The 22,700-nt window shown below is 42.6% G+C and overlaps 1 protein-coding gene across 3 annotated transcripts in view; it reads left to right on the forward strand.

Annotated features, from left to right (window-relative positions):
• DOK7 (docking protein 7) overlaps positions 1–15,531 on the forward strand; it is a 41,402-nt gene extending 25,871 nt beyond the window's left edge. Inside the window, exons 9-11 of one of the 3 annotated variants that reach the window (XM_083460718.1) lie at positions 383–454; positions 1,459–1,608; positions 13,447–15,531. In XM_083460718.1, coding sequence (XP_083316844.1) covers positions 383–454; positions 1,459–1,608; positions 13,447–13,454 — 230 coding nt within the window. In that variant the 3' untranslated portion in view covers positions 13,455–15,531. Of the gene's footprint in view, positions 1–382; positions 455–1,458; positions 1,609–6,273; positions 10,920–13,446 lie in introns of those variants that run through there. The other 2 variants (XM_083460717.1, XM_083460716.1) reach the window with 2 other exon arrangements.
• Positions 15,532–22,700: the final 7,169 nt, after the last annotated feature.

Genomic DNA, 22,700 nt, shown 5'->3' on the forward strand with positions numbered 1-22,700 from the left:
AAAAGACTCTGGGAAGGTTGCAAGTATCACAGCACTCCCGAACCCCATGCACCATGACCGATTAGCGCACAGTGCAAACTCTTCAAACGATGGCAGTATTTATTCCCTTCAAAGTGTTCTTAGAAGCATGTAATACTCCATATTTCTTGACTGAGGCACATTTTTTAATCCTTTGCAAGGAAACTTAAAGAATTGAGACATGTGCGTTATTATTAGTCCATATTGTTGTTTAAAATTGGAATAATAATAATAATAATAATAATAATAATAATAATAATAATAATAATAATTTATTTATACCCCGCCCATCTGGCTGGGCTTCCCCAGCCACTCTGGACGGCTTCCAAAAAAATATTAATGTATAGATTTCTGTATGCTCTAGGTCCTAAAGGAAGCTATGAATTTATGATGCCACCTACAGAGTCTGGTGCTCCATCTGATCCTGAAGAAGCTGGTGAGTAAACTGACTTGCAGCAGAGTACACAGACTGGTGGTGATTTCATATGAATAGGCAGACAGATTCAGTTCAATGGGTGGCGAGGGAACACTCCAAACGACACAAGGCGTCAGACAAACCCTTAATGGGGGATATGCAGAAACTCAGTTCCAGCACCTCTCAGGTGTGTGCCGTTGCAATTATAAGAGGTCTTCATGGTGAGTTCTGGCACCTCTTTTTCTCGAAAAAAAGCACTGGGGATATGATTAGGGCCCAAGCAGGCACTTGCTGGAGGAACAACGTGAGCTACTTCCTAAATGAAAAAGCCATGAACATATAGGGAGGGTTCCCTGGAGTATTACAAAGCATACCATAGAATACCCAACTTTAATCAGACCTTTGCCTTGCCTAGTCCTCTTTTCCTCATTTCTAAGCACATATATCAATATAATCTTTGTGGAGAATCTGTAGAAGTTCTTTTATTCGTAAGTTATTCCACTGCCCTTTACTGGGTAATTTCCTCCCAATGCAAATACAAGCTTCAGAGGAAGGAATGTACCTCAGGACCATAACAGGGGAGGAAAGGGTTATATTCCCCACCCCTACCTGCTGCAATCCTGATCATTATCATTGGCCCCCTACAATTGATGCTATTTGCATTTTTTTAAACTTCCACTGTAAATGCAAAGATGTACTTTAACATCATGTCTAGTTTGATTCTCAGTACCTGCAGAGCAAGGGCACTTTCAAAATGCAGTCTTACCCTCTCATTGTAATACCACTGACAGCTGTATGCACTCTTGAGTGTGCATGGAACTCATGTATGCTTGGGTTGGCACATTAATTTTCAGCCATATCACAAAGGAGAATCCATTTCCTCTGTTGAAATGAACAGGAGAACTCCATGAGTGCATGAATTCAAAGATTTCCCTTCTTGTCTTACACCCAAGTTGATGTCTTTTTACTTCTTCAGGGGGCTTAAGTTAATGTATCTTTTAAAAGCATGTTCCTTCTCATGGCAGGGGCAGTAGGCTATTCAGCAGACCTGCCAATGGCTGATCGATTGCATGGTGAAATGGCAACCTATGTTAATATTCCTACCAGCCCCACATCAAAGAAACAGCTTCATTACATGGAGTTGGAACTTCAGGAACCTAGTACAAGCATAAGAGGTAAATATCTTTGAAAGCAACTGAAGCATGTTTCTGCTGTTTTTGCATAACATTTTAGGCTGTTCCAGGGATCAAAAGGGGCTTTTGCAAAGCTACACTGTGGCATGGTCACCTTTTACAGATGCATCAATCACCACTGGTTATTGGGTACTTGCTAGCTCCAATGCACTACTGCTACATGCTTTATTTTTTCTCTTTGATTTCAAGTAATATACAATCTCCAACTACTTATTTGCTGCTCTGTCATGAATTTCTTCACCACTTTCGATGTGTGACAGTGGGTTAAGTCCTGCTGCAATATCCCAGTACTGTCAGGATACCTCTTTTCCAGCTCTGGAATAACTCTCTTTCACAGAACCTCAATATATTGTGGCGAGTGCATCATTCCTTCTATAGGCTGCAGGCTTCCGACACCATAATGATCAACTGACTGTTCATGTTTGTTTTGAGTACCGGATTACGAGTCAGATAGAAAACATGCTTTCTTTCAATTAATTTGCACAAGGGTGTAGAGCTGTCTGTCAGCAGTGGGTAGGTGCTCTTGGAAGCCATACTACCCTGGCACAAAGTATTTAGGGAGAATAGCACAGAACGTTTAAGAAGCTCACTGGAGAGCAGCAGAAGCGTTCCCCCTAAGGAGATATTGGAGAAGTACCGTATTTTTCGCCCTATAGGACGCACTTTTTCCCCTCCAAAAATGAAGGGGAAATGTGTGTGCGTCCTATGGGGCGAATGCAGGCTTTCGCTGAAGCCTGGAGAGCGAGAGGGGTCAGTGCGCACCGCCCCTCTCGCTCTCCAGGCTTCGCGGACCTCTCCGCAAGCAGCGGGAGCGCTCCCACTGCTTGCGGAGAGTTGCCTGCATGCCGAAGCCTGCGCGCGCTGAGATCAGCGCGTCCAGGCTTCACGGACCTCTCCGCAAGCAGCGGGAGCCAGCGCTGGGCTCCCACGGCTTGCAGAGAGCTGCCTGTTTGGGGGCTGGGGTTGGGGGAAGCTCGGGCCTCCCCCGCCCCAGCCCCGCGCCTGGGGGGGGGGGAAATAATTTTTTCCCCTTTATTTCCCCCCCAAAAAACTAGGTGCGCCTTATGGGACGGTGCGTCCTATAGGGCGAAAAATATGGTAATTAGACAAGTAGGAAGATAACCATCACAGTCATCAAGGGAAATGAGGGGGTGATCAACTGTTGGCTCTCCTAAATTATCTGTTCATGGAGCATCCTGATTTGGTTGCACAAAACTTACACCCTGAGACCTGCGGGTATAGGGAGGTACCGTATTTTTCGCTCTATAGGACACACTTTTTCCCCTTCAAAAATGAAGGGAAAATGTATGTGCGTCCTATGGAGCGAAGACGCCATAGCCCCGCGACCCTCTCCCGGCTGGAGAGGTGACGCGCGGCTATGGCAGGAACCTCTACAGCCCCGTGTCACCTCTCCAGCCGGGACAGTGCACGCGCGGGGCTAAAGCAGCCTCCCGCGACCCTCTCTCGGCTGGAGAGGTGACGCGCGGCTATTGAGGCTCCTGCCATAGCCGCGCGTCACCTCTCCAGCCGGGAGAGCGCGCGCGGGGCTAAAGCAGCCCCCCGCGACCCTCCTATGGCAGGAGCCTCTCTGCTGCGCCTTTCCGCTGCTCCCTGACCTGCTCTTTGGGGCTGGTGGTGGGCTTCCCCCGCCCCAAAGAGCAGGTCGAAAGGAACCTGAAGCCTGGAGAGCGAGAGGGGTCGGTGCACACCGACCCCTCTCGCTCTCCAGGCTTCCAAGGTAGCCGCCTGAACGCACCTTAAACGGCACCTTGTTTTAGAGCGGGAAAACAAGAGGGGGAAAGTTCTCCCCCTCTCTGTGCAGCGCCTCCTGCCGCTTCACTGAAGGGGTGCTGGGCAGAGAGGGGGAGATTTTTTTTTCCTTGTTCTCCCCCCTCTAAAACAAAGTGCGTCCTATTGTCCGGTGCGTCCTATGGTGCGAAAAATACAGTATACAAATTTAATTAATAATAATAATAATAGTAGTAGTAGTAGCAGCAGTATAATATATGATACAATATCTTCTTTAAATTCATTATTTGCTTGTGCAGAAGTTATACATCTTCCCATCAGTCAACCATTATCCCACACTTTTTAATGCATTTCCCTGCTACTTTGCTATACGCAAAAAAATTGTTTTTTAAAAAGTGTATTTGTTGGGCCCAGAACAACACAGCACTTTAACTGAGCAAACCTACATTTCTGATATGCAATGAAATCCCTCCTACAGAATAGTGACATTCTGGATGCGACCCATATCTAAGGGAGCAAAAATGTTGAGGAATCTGAGAACTGAGGACTGAGTGGAGGTCAAGAGATCTGATATGTTTGAATACCAATGGGAAGGGGCCAGAGGAGAGGAGTTTGATAGTGTGCTTTATTTTACTTTTCTGTTTAGTTTTTTTTCTGTTTGGTATGTTGTTTTCTATTATTATTTTTAGTTTAACTGGAATTTTATGGTATATATATTAGGTTGAAAACCTTTAATAAAATTAATTTAAAAATGATAATGTGGAAAAGAGCATGGTTGATGGCAGCTGGAAGCCAGGAAAACACAGGGTAGGTCAGGATTATGGGGTGGTCAGCTCATCACATGTGGCAGGGAAGAAGGAAGAAAGGTTGGAAGGAAGTAACTGAAGAGAGGAAGGAAAAAGCTCTGGTGGATTCAATTTTTGTATTTAAAAAGTGCATTCCTGCAGTAGGGTTCTGCAGCTGCATACAGTGGTGCCTCGCAAGACGAAATTAATTCGTTCCGCGAGTTTTTTCGTCTAGCGAATTTTTCGTCTTGCGAAGCACGAAATCCCATAGGAATGCATTGAAATTCAATTAATGCGTTCCTATGGTCAAAAAAAGTCCAAACAAAGCCAAATTTGGTTCAACAAGAGTTTATTAAGTGCTCTTTAAAGTCACACATACTGTAAAGAGCATTTCAAAAATTGAAGGAACAATAAATTAAGTTTCTAAACATGATAGAAAAACTTTTTTTAAAAAAAACAACAACATGTCCCAATGGTCACAGAAAATCATAAAAATGCAGAAAAAAACCCCACACAAGCTTCCAGATTCTTGCAAACCCCTCCCCAACACCAAGTCCTTGAATTCCAAACACCCCAACCCAAAATCCAAAAACCCCCAAAAAAAGTTTTAAAAGAAGTTTTGGGAAAGCTTCAAAAATCACCAAAAACCTCAAAAAAGGCTACCACACTGCATTCTATCAGTTGCTCCTCGAAGTCAAGTCGCAACTGTATTAAAGGTGTTAAGAAAAAGGAAACAAACTTGCAAGACGTTTTCGTTTTTCGTCTTGCGAAGCAAGCCCATAGGGAAATTCGTCTTGCGAAGCAACTCAAAAACGGAAAACTCTTTCGTCTAGCGAGTTTTCCGTCTTGCGAGGCATTCATCTTGCGGGGCACCACTGTATCTTCAGAACCTTTTACAACTCCTTCGCTAGGGAGGAAGCAGCGGTTGCTGATACTCATTAGGGCTGGCAGCGTGGAAGACAAAGAGACCAACAGAACCAATGGCTGGCAGTCCAAACCAGCTCCAGCTTTTTCTCCATCCCTACAGGGGCAATGCTGAGATTAAGGAGAAGGAAAGTGACAAGTAGTGATACTTCCTGGACTGGGTGGTAGTGCAAAAGCAAACAGGTGGCAGCTGATTGTGGGGCAGTGCCCCATCTACCCTAGCAAACTAGTGTCCAGCAGGACAAGATGCTCTCCGTCTTCCCATTGGGTACAGAGCAGCCCCTCTGGGTCTGCTTCGTGAGAAGGACAAGCATCTTTCCAGCAGGAAAACGATGTGGAAGGAAAGATGGTCCTGAGCAGGAGCACTGCTAATGGGGAAGTTGTGGGATGTGAAACACAGAGCAGTCAAGTACAACATCCCTAAGGTGGACATAAAAAGGGGGTGTCTGGACCAGCCAGTCGGAATTTTCTGTTTCCTCCTAGGCTGGGACAGGCTTTCTCTACATGTGACCAGAGGTGGGCATGGCCTCACCTGTGCAGGAAAAGCATAGGACTGGCCGCCATCTCTCTCTCTCTCTGACTACATTCGTCAAAGAAGCAACATCTGCTTTTAGCCTAAGATGCTCCCTTGGCTTCCAGCCAAGAGAGGACAAAGGGACTATCTCTTTATGGGATAGATTCCAGGTATATTACTTTTGTAACTTAAGTCTGCTTTCTGGGATCCATCTGTGAACAGAATGTGAGTGAGTAAACTCATTTTATACTTTTATAGAAGACTGTATCGTGTCTATTTCTTTTATGAGGGACTATAGGGGAAATTACCAGGCAACTTATTTTAGAGGCTTTAGCGAGCCAGAGCAAACGCATCTGCTATGCAAGTTTAAAAAGGGGAATGTTACTCTGCTAAATTGTAGAACTTGTTAACACAAGTTGGAAAGGATATAATCAAGCAATATATCCTCTCCTGCATCCCTGAACATTCCCACAGAAGTGCTGATAGCACTGCAACATTATGTTGTAGGTTCCACTTGTTTGTTTGGATTCTGAGCTACAAGAGCTTAACTGTTTCTTGATGCTATGTTTTCCAGTAACAAAGATTATAGCTTTTAAGTTCTGGTGTGGTTATTATTATTTGTGCTGTGTGTGACATCAAACTGAGTTTTATTGTATTCTTACCTAATTATCTTAGGTGAAAGTACATGAAGATGTTATAACCATGGCAATGTTTTTCTGCCATAGGGAGTGGATCCACTAAATATGCCCAGATTGACATTACAGCGACAGAGACTGCTCATAAAGTAGGGACACAACATGCTCAGTTCAGAGAAGAGCGTCTGCAAGAGCTGGAACAGAAGAAGAAAGGCTCTTCATAGCTGCCCCTAACATAGTACTTGTAAATGTTTCATGAGTTTATTAATTTAACTAAACGCTGCCATCGTTTTCAGATTTGTACCAGATTCATTCCAATCTATTCATTTCCAATTGGAAAACTGGTAGCATGGGGTGTGTGGGTTTGTGTGTAAAAACATTGGTTGTACACATGTATGACAGATCACTTACGTTGTAATTTTTTTACTATCTTGACAAATCAGGTATCAAATACAAATGATTTTCAAACTGTGGCATTTAATTTAAAGACATTTGAATGTGTTGTGTGTTAACAAGGATGTACATGTAGCTAAGTATACATTAAATATTGGTCTATACAGCATGCGTATTGACAAGAATGCTGTGTTTTGTTAAGAGTTAAGGTAGCTTTTCATGCTATTTTTCAAAAGTCAAAGACAGATTTCTCATAAGAATCACTGTTGGAGAACAGCTTTAAATTTCCAGCCTCTATATTTCTGTTTTTTGGCAACTCTTGAGTTGTATAGGAAACGTAATTATTAATTATAATGAAGAAATAAGATATTACCAAACAGTTTCTCTTTAATAGTTGCAGCAGCAACACTATTGCCAGTGCAGGCAAAGCCTAATTTGCATGGCAAGTGAAGCTTTGCTCCACTTCCCAGGAAAAGATACACAGGAAAATAGGCTCACACACCTACTTGCTACCTGCCTGACCAAAGGCAGCTGCCACTCTACTGTCCCACTTTGTCCTGGCAGCACCGTAAGGGACAACAGCAAGCCCACATTCTGGCCTTTGAGCTGGTGCCTCAGTGCTGTAGCACACTAGCTCAGTTCTTAAACAAAATCATAACGGTAGAGGCAATGCTGAACAGCAGAGCAACAGCCAATCGCACCTTGAATAAACCAAGTTGCAGTCCGTAATTCACAGTAGAAATTGCAGAATTAAGGCACACCAGCTACGCTGAACATTATGGGTAGTCTTCAGTGGCAGCCATGTGCTGATGGAAGGAGTCTGTCAGAGGAATGGACTAGGGGTGGGACCAGTGGCAAATCTCCAAAAATGCCACCTTGGACTCCTTTGGGAGATAAATAATTTGATAAATAAAAATTGCCTCCCTCCCCATTCTGCTGGTGGATTCCTATTATCTGTGGATACACCACCTTTCTTCTTTGTTGGCTTGTTGAATTGGACTTTTGAAAAATAACATTTATGGCAACCTCATCTCTTGATAAAATAGGTATGCTGTCAATGACTTCCTCTGGGGTTTTTGGGGTTTTTTACAAGTTAACTTTTCTACTAAAGCAACACCCTGACTTTCTTTTTTTATTAGATGTAACTAGTGACTTTGGATTCAGCGGTACCATGTAGAATGAACTGGTATCTCTTCTGCCATCTTCCCCTCCGTCAAATCCAATTTATTATTTACTCTACTGAAACAGGTTAATATATTATTCCTGTCCACATTTCATGACTGCACCACTTTCTTTGTTTATCTCACTTTGTTTATTTCATGTAGTTTAGAGTTTGGTTCAACATCCTAAGAAACTGTCACATGATTTTATAGAATATTGTAAGGGATAGTTTATGCAGAATCCATGGCCCCTTTTGAAAATAGAGATTTGCATTTTGATTTCCCAAGTTTGCCTCAAAAGGTGGCTGAAACAAAAACTCTCACAGGGGTGCTTGATCATGACCTTTGGGTCAACAGTGTGGCTTCCTGTGTTGTTTCTAGAAGCTGCTTATGCGCAAATCCATCTTCACCTAGATGGACATTTTGTGCCTTCAGTTTCTGTGGGCCCAAATGAAGTAAGTGTGTCTATCCTTTGTTTTCACTTCATTTAATTTCAGTGTTTTAATTTGTCCCATTTTCTGATTGAGATCATGTCTTACATGTATTTTCCCACTTAATGCAACTTTTCCACTGAATACTTAAAATATGGAGGTGCTCTGAAGCAAAGAAGTTGCTATTTTAGGAAAAGTGGCACTAATACTACTGACACAATTCAGCTATTAGTGCTCTGGGCTTTAGCAACTATAACAGTATTCCATAAACAGTATATTTATTTACCCTTGCAAATAAGTAGTCAAAATAATATTTACCCGAATTCATAACATTTATTGCAAGTATAGCTGCAGATACTTAGAGAACAGTGTTCTATCTATTGGAAAGTCAGTAATGTCACTGTACTTTGTATTGAAGGATTGGTACAACTGAGCCTTTAATTCTATAAATGTTTTTATATTCAACTGTAGTCTAATACAATTTACTATTTATAATTTACTGCTGTGTCTTTTTGTATCAAACTGCTATTATTCAAAGTTGTTCCTGGCAATGCAGTGGTTTAAAAGAGAAAGTTAAACAATCTCATAATATTCAACTAATACCCCCTTCTAAGTATAAGAATTGTCCACTTGAGCACTTATCACTATTTTTTGCCTCCAGTTGTGCCTGTCAGATGAGAACTCCCAGGATAGCTACTAGATAGGCAGAATGAGCTATGCTTCATTTCACACAGCATATTATAATGTGAAAGAACCAGAATTCTGTGATACCACTGAAATTCACATTTGATGTGAATTTCACTTTTTATGATCAGCTTTTGCCTCCATACTACTATACAAAAATTAAAAAAACAAGAAGCAGTTTCTCCTTCCAACAAACAGCAGCAACTCTGCTGATGGGAAGTTATAACAATTATACAAAAATATAAAATGATTTTTCCATCAGTGCCTTTGAAATTGAAAAGTGGAGTTCTTTCAGAAATACAGTTCTCCGCATGGGTGTTCAGCAGGGTAGGGACAATAAAAAACAATGTTCTCCAGATCCTCAGCTATCATTTTTAAACAGGTACGTTTCTAGCATTTATTTGTAAAGCCTGAGATATGAAGCAAAATGTACAGGCACTTTTCTTTTCATGTTGTGTGTGGAAAAACTGGCCTGCTCCATTCAGTGTTTTATATTTCAGTCACCCAGAAAGATTCATGGCTCAAACCTATGGCTCTCCGTTTATTTCTATTTCACAATACTTTGACCTTTTCCGTAAATGCATTTTCATTTTCCCTTCCCCATTCTACCATTAAACCAAGTACTGTATACCTTAGATGGTATCTTGTAAGTACACTTAACAATTTTTCAAACCAAGTTCCAGTGTACAGTGGTACCTCTAGTTGCGTTCTGCTCTTGTTATGGATTTTCAACTTATGAACGTGGCAAACCTAGAAGTGTTTACTTTGGGTTCGCCACGCGCACATGCACAGAAGTGATCTGCGCGCCTCGCGCATGTGCAGAAGCGCTCGATCGCACATGCGCGGAAGAGGCGCTCTAGTTGCAGACTTTTTGGGGTGCGAACAGCACCCTGAAACAGATTTAAGTTCGCAGCTAGAGGTACCACTGTATTCCAACATTGCTCACTAAGGATGAACTCCAATAATTTACCTGGGAGTAAGTTCCATTTAACTCAATGGGACTTTCTTCTGATAAGACATGCATGGAGTTGCACTATAAATAACTAAATATATGCTATAATAAACATTTTCAAACAAAAAATTGTCCTCAATTTTTATTCATATCTATACATAGTAGAAAGTATTCTATTTTAAAAACTAACACAATTGTCAGGTTTAAACATATACTGTGATCTTGAACTTGATCAAATCTAAAATTTTGAACCTAATCATTAAAGTAGGAGGATGTATATGAGACAATAACAGTACTTAAGCTGGATCATTTTCCAACGTGTATAAAAGGAATGAATTACAGGATTAGCCAAGACATTTACTTGCCATTGTTTTTTACTGAACCATATGAATGTCTATAAAAGGAATCTCTAAGGGTATTATCCAACTAGTTTCTTCTCTCAGTGCAAGGATTTCTACTTGTGCAATGGAACTCACACTGCTTAAGCCCCGTGTACCCTGCACCCTCCCCAGATCTGATCCAGAGGGTTGGGAGGAGACCACAACAGATTTAGGGAGCCTTTGCTTGTTTTGATATAGAATCTTGCATGCAAGTCCAGATTTTTTAATCCTGTTAATGTATACCTTTATCATTTTCTCCTTTATTTGGGTATATTTATTCACAATGTAAAAACAAAAACAATTTAGAATTACATTCAATTCTTGCTGTTCTCGGTTGCAATCTCTTTGATTCACAAATAATTCAAAGAAAATTCTTTAACGTCTACTGCTAAGTAATATATAGAAATAATTAACTTTCTTCTTCCAAGGGTTTTTACAAAAAGCTATAACTTTAAAGACTGTGGTATTATGATTATTCCCAAAATGTCCTACTTTAATTTATTTAACTACTGGAAATCTAGCTATACTTTTTTTAAAAAGCACTGGATCTGATAGCATTAACACCCTATCACCAACATTTAATGTTAATTTTCTTTATTTCTAAGAGGCATCCCTTTAATTAGTTCTTACTGCTATTGCTCAGATTTTAGTACTCTAAATAAAAAATATTGGCAAAAGGGAACAAATCTGCCATGTTCTTCTTTCCAATAATGCTCTTTCTGACCATCTATTACTTGGAGTAATCCTAGGAATGGGTCTATCATAAGTACTTGAAAACTAATTCACAAACTTGAGTTCTCAAAATAAATGTAGTTAATACTGCTTTTTAACAAAGGCTTCTCTACAATATCAAATGCTTTTTGAGCATCCAACATGGTAATTCAGTTTTTTTGCCTTGTTATTAAACTGAAACTAGTAATAGATAATGCCCTTAAATATGTTTCAATATGCTATTTGATGGAAGGTGACATGAAGGCACTGTTTTGTAATTCTGAGTTAATTATTTCATAGTCGCTTCTGCTTTGCACATAATTTCTCCATGATAAGGCTAAATTGATCTTATACATAATTTTCATTTTTGTTTCATAATTTAAGTATCTTTCAAAATTGAAATATCAAAAGCTAGTATCTGATCTGATGTCATTTCTTAAAATTATTTTTGTCTTTTTCTAACATCTATTTGGTTTTGTTTATACTTGTTGTAATGATTGATAAACTGGATAACCCTTTTCAGCAATAAAAGGGGTGACTAAAAGGCAAATCTCTGGGGCGTATTGCATGGTACAGACATATCTTCCATGGAAGGTAAAATAGCACAGATGTACTCTCTTGTTCTTTTTTTATTATTATTTTTAAAAAACCAATGGGGTGCCTAGCACTATGGATGGCAGAGGTTATAAATATTTACTTGAGAAATACATATCTACATGGATACAAATGCACAGAAATTCATAGACATACATGCACAAACACACTTTTGGTCTAAGGTAACTTCCTGTATATCTTCCAGACCTATGATGGGTGTGCTTACTTGCATGAACATGAACTCAACCACATCTACACACAGGCGCATCCCACAAATACCTCTAAATTGTTTTAGCAATTATTGCTGTGGTCACAGCACACTTCACTAGCCCTCTTGGGGTATTCTTGCCTCCATGTTGGTCCACAGAGGAGCCCTGGCACACTGGCAAGCACTGCCCCCTAGAGTGCAGAGCTACTCAAACCCAGACCATACTAAAGGAATGGAAGAGGGGATTCTATAGTTCTCCCCTCATCCCTAGGAGGCATACAAGAGACTGAGATAGCGGGGTGAGGTGGCCTATGTGCCAAGGACATGGGCTGGGACAAGGCTGAGTAGGCTTGACAGAATGGCAGGAGGAAAGATACAAATGTAGGAGTGGGAGAAGCAAACAAAAGAATGACTTGGTACCATCTGCAGATTTCAGATAGATGCTCCTACTTTCCTCCCTAAGGTGACTAATGAAAATATTTCAAAAATAGAACTAACAATTGTTCTCTCAGAGATCATCCACTCCTTTCTTATCTCTGACTTAATAGTATGCCTTTTAGCTTCACACTTTAACCAGTTACTCATGCTGCAGGCCCTGAACTGAAATCTGCCTTTTTTCATTTCTCATTTGGCATGTCATGAACACTTCACTGACACAACTGAAATTTAATGACTCTCCACCTCTTGTATTCCTCATATGCTGTATCTTTGACTTGCCAGAATATTTATCTGCATAACTCTTAAAGAATAAAACTGGTGGGGTTTTTTTTGGGGGGGGGGGTTGCATATGTGAAAACAACTAGTGACGGTGCTGAAGTTTGGAACTGGGGAGTGCAAAAAGCAAGAACTCCCCCAGTTCAAAAAACAAAACCCAAGTTCAATCTTAATCTAATGCATGGGCCTTGCTTGGACTCAGACTGGCACAAGCCTTTCCCTTCCCGTTCCAGTCCAAATTTACAAGGTGGCTGCCTTAATATATTGCATAAAAGATCCATGGGAAAGCCAATTCCCATTGGTTCTGATGTCCAAGCTAGCACAATCTTCAAGACCCATGGGAACTACATTTCCCATGTTTTCTTACACCTGGGATGCTTCTGGGCATCACTTGGACAGTATCACAAGTGTGGTACCAGGAGATGATTTAGTTCCTAATGATCCCTCTAAGATGTCAATCTATGAGAACTACAGTGGTACCTCGGGTTAAGAACTTAATTCGTTCTGGAGGTCCGTTCTCAACCTGAAACTGTTCTTAACCTGAAGCACCACTTTAGCTAATGGGGTCTCCTGCTGCCGCTGCGCCCCTGGAGCCCGATTTCTGTTCTCAACCTGAAGCAAAGTTCTTAACCCGAGGTACTATTTCTGGGTTAGCGGAGTCTGTAACCTGAAGCGTATGTAACCCAAGTTACCACTGTATATTTATTCAAGATTCTGCCAACAGGCTGAAGGTCTGTTGAAGATGCTGCTCCCAGATAAATTATGGGGAAGGAAAAGGAGCTGGGGTGAGGCTTTAAGGCCTTATTACATTCACAGTAATATAATCAGGTGTGTGCTGAAGCTATCATTCTAGATGGGACTTAGCGGATATTAACTTATTTTGGGCCCATGTTGAATCAAGCCGAGATTAACCTATTTGAAGCAAGCCCATTCCTGGCGAAGATCACCATCCATTTCTAATTATGTCACATTTCATCCTGCTGCAGATGTCTGAAAATAATGGACAAAAGTAAGAGGAACTGAAGAATCCCCTCCAAGTCTCCTGATTTTTCCAGGGGCAGTGCCAGAATTATGAAGGCCATTCCGGCTTCTGGTTTGATCCTGGAATGTCCCTATTTCTGTCGCCAGTGCTGAGCTTGGGGAGGAAGATGAGCCAGCGCTTGTCCCAAGCAGTGGTGGCTGCAGTGGTGAGGGAGCATCCTGCTGGCCTCCTTCCGTCAACTCATAGCAGCTGCTGGAGTGCTGCTGAGGAGGAGGAGAGGCTGCCACCACCGTGTCCCAACCTCGCATGATGTGCTGACTGAGGGGCAGGCATAGGACAGGGCTGCCCTGGGCTGGAAGAAACGGGGAGCAGAGCAGAGCAGAGCAGAGCACAAAGAGCCTTGAATTTATTTTTTAATGCTTTGTGCATCCACATCTAACTTTGCCCCCTTCTAAAATTAATCTATTGGTGTGTGTTTTTCTTTTTGTACATCTAAGGTAAAGGTAAAGGGACCCCTGACCATTAGGTCCAGTCGTGGCCGACTCTGGGGTTGCGGCGCTCATCTTACTTTATTGGCCGAGGGAGCCGGCGTACAGCTTCCGGGTCATGTGGCCAGCATGACTAAGCCGCTTCTGGTGAACCAGAGCAGCACACGGAAATGCCCTTTACCTTCCCGCCGGAGCGGTACCTATTTATCTACTTGCACTTTGACGTACTTTCGAACTGCTAGGTTGGCAGGAGCAGGGACCGAGCAACGGGAGCTCACCCCGTCACGGGGATTCGAACCGCCGACCTTCTGATCGGCAAGTCCTAGGCCCTGTGGTTTAACCCACAGCCATTAAGGGGTTTTCTAAGGACGGTGGAGGGCATATGTGCTGTGTCCTATTAGTGTGTACTCACCCTTCTTCTGGTAGGAAATGCTTTGCAGCAGGGGACAACGTCAAAAAATCGGAGGTCGAGGAGAGTCAGTAGATGAGGAGTGAGAAATGTCCCTATTTTCATCTGAGGGATGCTGGGGGGAGGGGTATACTGAAGTAAAAAGAAGAAAAATGGTTCAAGTGTGTTTTTTCTGTCTGCATAATAGTGTTATTTTTCAGGGAATGTCTGTCACAGATACTTTGAGCTACTCTGTGTAAAATTCTGGTGAAAAACACAGCAGCATTGATGAGGCAACCTTCATGTTCTTCCGCTTCAGCATCTAGAATCCTGCAACTGGAAAAGGCTTTCATCCAGAACAACCCCTCTAGGGCTTAATGCAGGAAATGTAGAGCTGGAGCAGTCCCAGCCTGCCTCTTTTATTGACATTTGTAAGGCAGTATAACATTTGAAAGTTTCAGTCGTGGTAAATGATTCCACATTAGACTCAACTTTTGATAACAAATTGTCATTCGGAAATAAATCCCATGCAATAAATCCTTATATGCATGGGATTTGAACAAGTGAAGGACGGTTAACAACAATACATTGGGGTTTGTGTGTGTTGGTTTAGCTCCTATTGCACAGATGAAAGGTGTAAGGCCTTAGGGAGCACAGGAAAAGACGGGTCTTGTTCCAGAGAGTTTCTCTTTGCTAATAAGTTCTTAGCTTGTGTTTCCATGCCACTTATGCAATAACAGTGATAATGAGCTTACCTACAAGCCAAAGGTTTGTTTTGTCTGCCCCCTAAGCTCTTTGAGATTTAGAGCAATTGCTCTCTTTGTTCTCACTTTCTATCAGAAGACTGAGCATTCTGAAATCTCCTGCTTTCTGTCAGCAGTTTTCTAAATTAATTAATTTTTAAATCCTGACCAGTAGCATAACCTGATTGCACATATACTGCTGTGAATTAGTGACATTTTTGTCCACCCAAAAGGCTGCCATATGATGTTCCATACACCAGATGGGCAAACTTAGGGACTGAAATATTCAGGAATCTGCACAGGACCATGTAGGGAGAAAGGTGCAATGCCAGGAAAGGAAACTGTAACTTTCTATTCCCTTCTTGTCTTTCCCCTGGAACGAATCTTCTTTTTGTTTTGTTTCTTGCAAAATTAAGAGTTCTGGAAAACTCACAAATCTCAAGCAGCCATTAAATACTGTTACAGGAGTCTATGACACTCATCGTGTATCTTTAAAGCTGTCTGTGGCCTACTTTGCTGTGTTCATACATACAAACCTGGGGGCTTCATTCCCCCGACACTACAACCTTTATCTTTCCCCTGCAAACTCTGCAGCTTCTTGCAGCTTGGCCGAAATAACTTGAGTTGTACTCAGATGTAAAAAGACTTTATAATTCCTTGTTCATTATATCAGAATAATACTGTTTCTCAGGTTAACCAGTAATCCCAAATTAACAACACCTTATGTCTTGAGCATATACTATTGTTGCTGCCACCTTTCTCTCTGCCCCTGGCCCTCAGGCTTGCAGCCAGAAGTAATTCAGACATCAGGCACCATACACGCCATGCTACAGCTCCCTCGGACCAAGGTTAGGGGTGAGGAGCCACCTTCTCATTGGCTAAGCAGCAGGAGAGCTCCTATGCTGGGAGACTTGTGCTTCCAGGGAGATGGGGGCAAAACCACCTCCACCCAGGGGGGGAGGGCATTGTTCAAAGAACTAGCCCACTTGGGAGGTAATCAAACAACCCATCCAATGGAGCTGAGCCTGCTTATCTTAAAAACGTGCAAATCAAATGTGGAAATAAATTAGTCTGTGTATAGTCCAGACTGCAATTTTGCATGTCAACAAAAACCTAAAGTGGTTTGAGTGATGGCATACAAATGAAACCAGGGTCTTATGACAAACTACTCACAGGGCTGGGTCACTTCAAGCCAATCTGGAGACTGGGTTGAAAACAAGCTGACTCCATGCAGGTTCACTTGAGGAAATAGTGGAGGGGCGAGGCAGCTGACAGGAGGCTTTTCATACGGGGCTGAAGTGTGGTGACCTGCTTTTCATCTTGCGCAGCTTTGCAGTTCACCTTAGGGACCGCACAGGAGACATAGTGGGATGTTCCTGTCACTCTGTTTTGAACTGCAGCAGACTGCAGTCTTGGAAGGACCGTGCAACCTCAACTGATCTGGGCAATCAATCAGTATTTTGGATCAGACATTACATAATCTGTTTTCTTCTGCTAGTCTCTTTTTCACACAAAATACATGAAGAAGAAGACGACGACTAAGGAATATATTTTTCTGTCTCTTTAGAGAAGCTTTTATAAACACTTAGGAGTGTCACACTTTTAAAGCAGAGTATTTTAAAATGCACCCTCCCACCCAAACCCTGCCAATCTTTGTCACTGTTAACTATATCACAATTTTAAATGTCTTGTGTATTAAAGCTACTCTTCATCCCTCGCATTAGTACAAGAGCACTGACTGCTACAGTAGGCAGGAAGCATCGAATGGCCACTGGTTGCCATCCCTGCCTTTGGCAAAAAGCATAGCAGTTGCCAGTAGCAGAGGGAAAACTCTCTCGCTCCCCTCCTCCTGTCCTTAGGTGACTATATCAGTTGTCAGGTTCTCTTGCCAGACTAAGGAAGGGTGCCTCTCCCTTCTTGTGGAGCTTAATACTGGTCAAAATGAACATGTCCCCCCATCGAGAATTCCAAAGGATGGAAAGTATGGGGATTTGCCAGGACCCAAGACTGGCTTCAACAGCCAATTTCACATCCAAAAGGTCAGAGCAGAGGCAGTGAGAGAGAATTCTCCATTTGCATAACCTGAGGGATCTTTTAAAATCCTGGAGGTGGCCATGAGCATGCCAGACCAACCTAAATTTAAATAATGACCGAACACAGGCACAAATAATAAGCAGCGGGCTGGAATTAGATTGAAAATACGGTAAATATCAGGCTGGGTACAATATGGGTCAGTGCTGAGTGGTCCCAAATACATTCATTATACTACCTAGGTGGAGAGCACAACTGTTGAATTATTGGTAGGGTATGGAGTGGGACTTCATTTTCAGTATGATCAGTCCAAGTGTTAGGGGATTTTACTTTTGTTTTATAAAATCCCACCTGGACTCACGGTTATAGGAGAAAGGAATCCAGGTTCATAACCTTGTTAACATTTACATCCTTCAGACCAAATGCTGGGATGATAAAGGACCATTATACTATCATAGAAGACCTTGTATCGCTGCATTAACCTTATCAGATTTTTGTAGGAAGCATGCAGACCGCCTAATAAAAGTATGAATCATGCAAGTCTTGGGGGTGTAGGTTCTCCTCTGAGTATAACATTTCGTGAATTTCTGTTTCTCTGCCATGTGCAGGCTGTCCCTGTGGTACAATGATGTCAGTGAGTTGACTTCCCGATGAGAACCTGAAAAGGCACATTTACAAAGCAGGCAGCTCAAAGGTTTAAGAGTCCATTTGGTCACTGGCTACATGTACATGTACCAAGGGACATAGAAACACTGGAGTCAGGAAAACTTTGTTCCTCAGGCAAGGCCCCAGCCCAAACAGGAAACCATTTATAGCCCTGTCCTATGCAGAAGGCTCCAATGACCTGACCTGAGTAAGGAGGACCAGATCAGATTCTGAGAAGGCTTCCTTATCAGCCTGGGAAATAACTGGTGCTGCAGTTCTGATAGCCAGTGGCGTAGCGTGGGTTGTCAGCACCCGGGGCAAGACAAGTACCGTATTTTTCGCTCTATAACACGCACCCGACCATAACACGCACGTAGTTTTTAGAGGAGGAAAATCCGTAGGCATGCCACCCGTAGGCATTTCCTCCATAACACGCACAGACATTTCCCCTTACTTTTTAGGAGGAAAAAAGTGAGTGTTATGGTGCAAAAAATACGGTAATTTGCGCCCCCTAACCCCTAACCTGCCGCCGCTGCCAGCTTCTTCTTGCTGCTGCCTGGTCTGGTCTGGTGTGGTTCTCTCCCACGCTCAACGCTGTGCTGGGCGGCCGCTGCACTGTCCCTCCCCCAGATAGTCCCTCGCTCTCTCTCCGCACCACACACCTGGCACCCCCCCTCCACAGTGGGCGGCGACCCGGCGGCTCGGATCGGATTCGCACAGCCAGCACTGCAGTGAGAGAGAGTGAGCGAGCCAGGTAGGGGCAGAGAGCTGCAAGTGCGAGCGCCCCCCCCAGATGTTGCGCCCGGTGCGGCCGGCCCCCCCTTCACCCCCCACGCTATGCCACTGCTGATAGCTCACTACACGGGACAGCCACACACACAAGTGGAAAGGTCCCTGGTATCTCCTGACATCTTACAACAGCTGTACCATACCATACCCCTCAACATTTCTCCGATGAAAATAGGGATGTCCCATTGCATAATGATAAATTTTACTCTTTATACCCCACACATCTTACTGGGTTGCCCCAGCCACTCTGGGCAGGTTCTAACATATATAAAAACATAATTAAACATTGAAAAACTTCCCTATACAGGATTGCATTCAGACGGCTCAGGGGTTCAGATATCTCCATACCCTCCAACATTTAACCAATGAAAAAAGGGACGTCCTAAGGAAAAGTGGGACATTCTGGAGTCAAATCAGAAACCAGGATGGCCTCTCTAAATAAGGGACATCCCTGGAAAATGGGGAAACTTGGAGGGTCTGCTGCACTAATAATAATAATAATAATAATAATAATAATAATAATAATAATAATAATAAATTTATTTATATCCCGCCCTCCCCAGCCGAAGCCGGGCTCAGGGCGGCTAACAACAATAGCTTCTGAATCATTTCCAGGCACAACTGAAACTGCTGGCTGTTACTGTTAAAGCCCTAAATGGCATGGGTTCAGGAATGTTCTGCCAGTATGATCCTGCTCAGTCCTGAAGATCTGCAGGAGATCTCTTACCTCTCTTACCTCCTTGGATTAGTTGAGGTGTGGCTGGTGAGAAATGTTGCCCACATTATACATTTCAGTGCAATTTTAATGCTACAATAACTAGAACTTTAGGAATTTTACAACTTACACGAGTCCACATATTCCCTCTGTAAAACAGATCTCACACTCAAACACTGCCCCTTAAAAGAACTTAACACAAGACATTGTCGTTTCATCTTGTCTCTGTAGCACATTAGCACATCAGTCGCGAGGGGCATTCCAGGTTTGACTTGGTGTTTCCTTTTCCTTCTCATTATATCCCTGCAGTCTCAAAGCAGAAAAATATTTGAGATCCCTGTATAGAAGGTGTTCCTCACCAATCAGATTGATTCCATACCGTCCTTGAAATCATTCTTTTCTTCTAACAATACTGAGAAGATTTAGAGACATCTGTTTCCATGGTGACTGGAGGTGCCCATATAAAATACCATGGAGCTTAGAGCATGTTGACTGCTGTCGTCTCCATAGTAACAGAAGATCCAACTATTTCTCCTCCAAACAACTGCTGCAAAAACTTTTGCTGATGTGTGTGTGTGTGTAGAGGGACCTTAAAGTCCACGGGCTTCAACGGGACTTTAAGCAACCCAATTTTGGAAAGATTCAAGGCCTTCATAGACGTTACTTGGGAGTTGAAACTATACATGGATAACATGAGTGAAGCTGTGCTGCTGCTCCACCTTTTATAACATGCACACTGATGGATCTGCCATCTCAATGCAGGGTGCCCACTTGAATTCAGATGTGTATGTGTTGGTGTTCTGTGTTGTCAGGACCTCTGCACAGTTGAGGATATTGAATTTGGTGGAATGCATTTTGTGGAAGAAAATATTCAAAAAATGCCTGCACTCCTTTTGGCTCAGCCAGTTTAGTTAAATATCCAAAAATCAGACTGATGGGGAGCAAGTGTGGTGAACCTGTAGCATGCCACCTCTTGTCAGACTCCCACTGCCATCGTCCCTGATCACAGGTTCTCCATCCATGACTCTCTAACATTAGCCTATGCTTTGTTACTGTCATTTCAATTAATCAAGTACCTGACAAAAGGCTCAATATTTTATTGTAACTGATTTTTTATATATATTTTTATTAGCTTATAGTAATAACAATTAATTTATTTTTGGAAAAAATATCACTTACTTGCATACAGGACTATTGCATAAACTTTACATTAAAAATAGAGATGGAGTACTCAGGGAGGCGAAATAAATTCCATTCAGTTCACACTTAATAGGCAAACTTACGGTAATTCACAGTTCTCTGAATTTTAAAGTGCAATTCTCCAGCCAAATAATGTGTACAAAAATTCACATAGCAGGGTAAAAGTGGGCATCAAAATGCATCTATTAGTTAAAGCAACATGCAAAAGTGCATTATATTAGGGGGAAATTGTTTGCAAAAAAATTGTACATTTGCATGAAAAGTGTGTATATTGGGAGAAATGCACACTAAAATGCTGGTGTGTGTGTGTATATATATATATATTTGTTTTTGTAGATTTTCACGGGTACAGGAATGCAGGTTTTGGTGTCTTCGGGTGTCTTCCCGTGTAAGAGTTGGGGTGTCTAGGCGACGTTTCGACGAGGTCTCACTCGTCATCTTCAGGCTGGTGCTTTCGGCTTCTTGTTACTGGAACAGAGCAGGATCTCAGTGTTTGAGTTCCTATAAATACTGTTGAGGGGGTGTGGTGTATAGCCTCCAACGTTCTGGGCAGAGAGGAAGTTCCCAGGTTAGTGTGCCTTTTCTTCTTTTGTTCCTTAATTACTTGAGGGATATCTTGAGTGATTTCTTGAGTGATATTCTGAGTACCACTTAGGTGGGTCATTAAGTGTGGATTAGTTGCTAAAGCTTTCGTGTCTTGACCTCTTGAGCTTGTGAAGAGTTTTTCTGAGAAGATGGCTGTACTGCACTTAGTTGTGCTCTGGCTTGGCTTCGTGTATAGGGGCGAGCTGTGGTTTTGTGCCCTGTGCCAGCCAGATCTGTGTAGGGATTGCAGGGGGGTGCAGCATCCGGAGGTGCCACTATGGTTTGGCTACTGGATGGTGTCTGTAATTTATCTGTGGAGAGGGTCTGGGTTTGGGTCTGGTGTGGTTGATTGGTGATGGCGTTCTGTGTGCCTCTGGTTCTGATGTCGGTTTTTGTGGGGAGGGCTAATTTCCAGATGTCTGGCAGGCGGGACGTGTCGTCACGCTTGTTCATGTTGTGAGGGTGTTTCTCTATCTCGACGGCTTCCATGATTATTCTCTTGTGGTGATGTTCCATGTTAAAGAGCAATTTGGAATCTGCAAAATTATGGTCTCCCCAAGATACACAAAGAAGGAACACCACTCAGACCAATAGTCAGCTCCATAGGCTCACCTCTACAAAATCTCGCTAAATTTCTCGCTAAGCAACTTCAGCCCTATGCAGAATCCATCGCTTCACACGTTACTAACTCCTTCCAGTTCATAGAAACAATAAAGAAGCAAAACCTACATCCCGATGACCTACTTGTGAGCTTCGATGTTGTATCTCTCTTCACACAAGTGCCCATTAATGAAGCCTTGACAGCCATTCAAAACAAATACAATCCCCCCGAATACATCCTGGACCTGACCAACCACTGCCTAACCAACACGTACTTCATCCACAATGGACAAAGATACAAACAGATAGAAGGAGCACCTATGGGATCACCCCTCTCACCGGTCATCGCAAATTTGTACATGGAACACTTTGAAACCAATGCTTTAGACAAGTCAGAACACAAACCCAAACTTTGGCTCAGATCTGTTGACGACACCTTTGTAATTTGGCCACACGGGAAAGAAAAACTAGATAGCTTCCTCACACATCTCAACAGCCTACACCCCAAAATACAATTCACTATGGAAATAGAAGCCAACAACCAACTTCCCTTCCTTGACGTCCTAATCTACAAAAAACCTGATGGCTCCCTAGGACACACTATCTACCGGAAAAAAACACACACCAACCGCTACTTACATGCACAATCACACCACCACCCTGCACAAATAAACTCCGTAGCCAAGACTCTCATCTCCAGAACCAAACGCCTGGCTGACAAAGACCACTTGACAACTGAGTTACAGAATCTCTCAAATGTGTTAATCGCCAATGGATACCAGCAAAACAGGGTTACGAAGCTAATCCAAAAAGAAACACCCCCCAAAAACCAAGACACAGAAGAAAACAATGGCATGGCCCTCCTTCCTTATATCAAGGGCACTACAGATAAAATTAGCAAAATCCTCCATAAACACAATATCAAAACAGCCTTTTGCACCAACCAAAAAATAGCCAATATCCTCAGAAACCCCAAAGATAAAATCCAGTTGGAAAACCAAGGGGTCTATGAAATACCCTGCAAAGTCTGCCCAGCCACGTACATTGGACAAACAAACAGACGAATAAATGCAC

The sequence above is a fragment of the Podarcis liolepis genome (genome assembly GCF_965112155.1).
Source record: "Podarcis liolepis genome assembly, chromosome: 9".
Classification (NCBI taxonomy): Eukaryota; Metazoa; Chordata; class Lepidosauria; order Squamata; family Lacertidae; genus Podarcis; species Podarcis liolepis.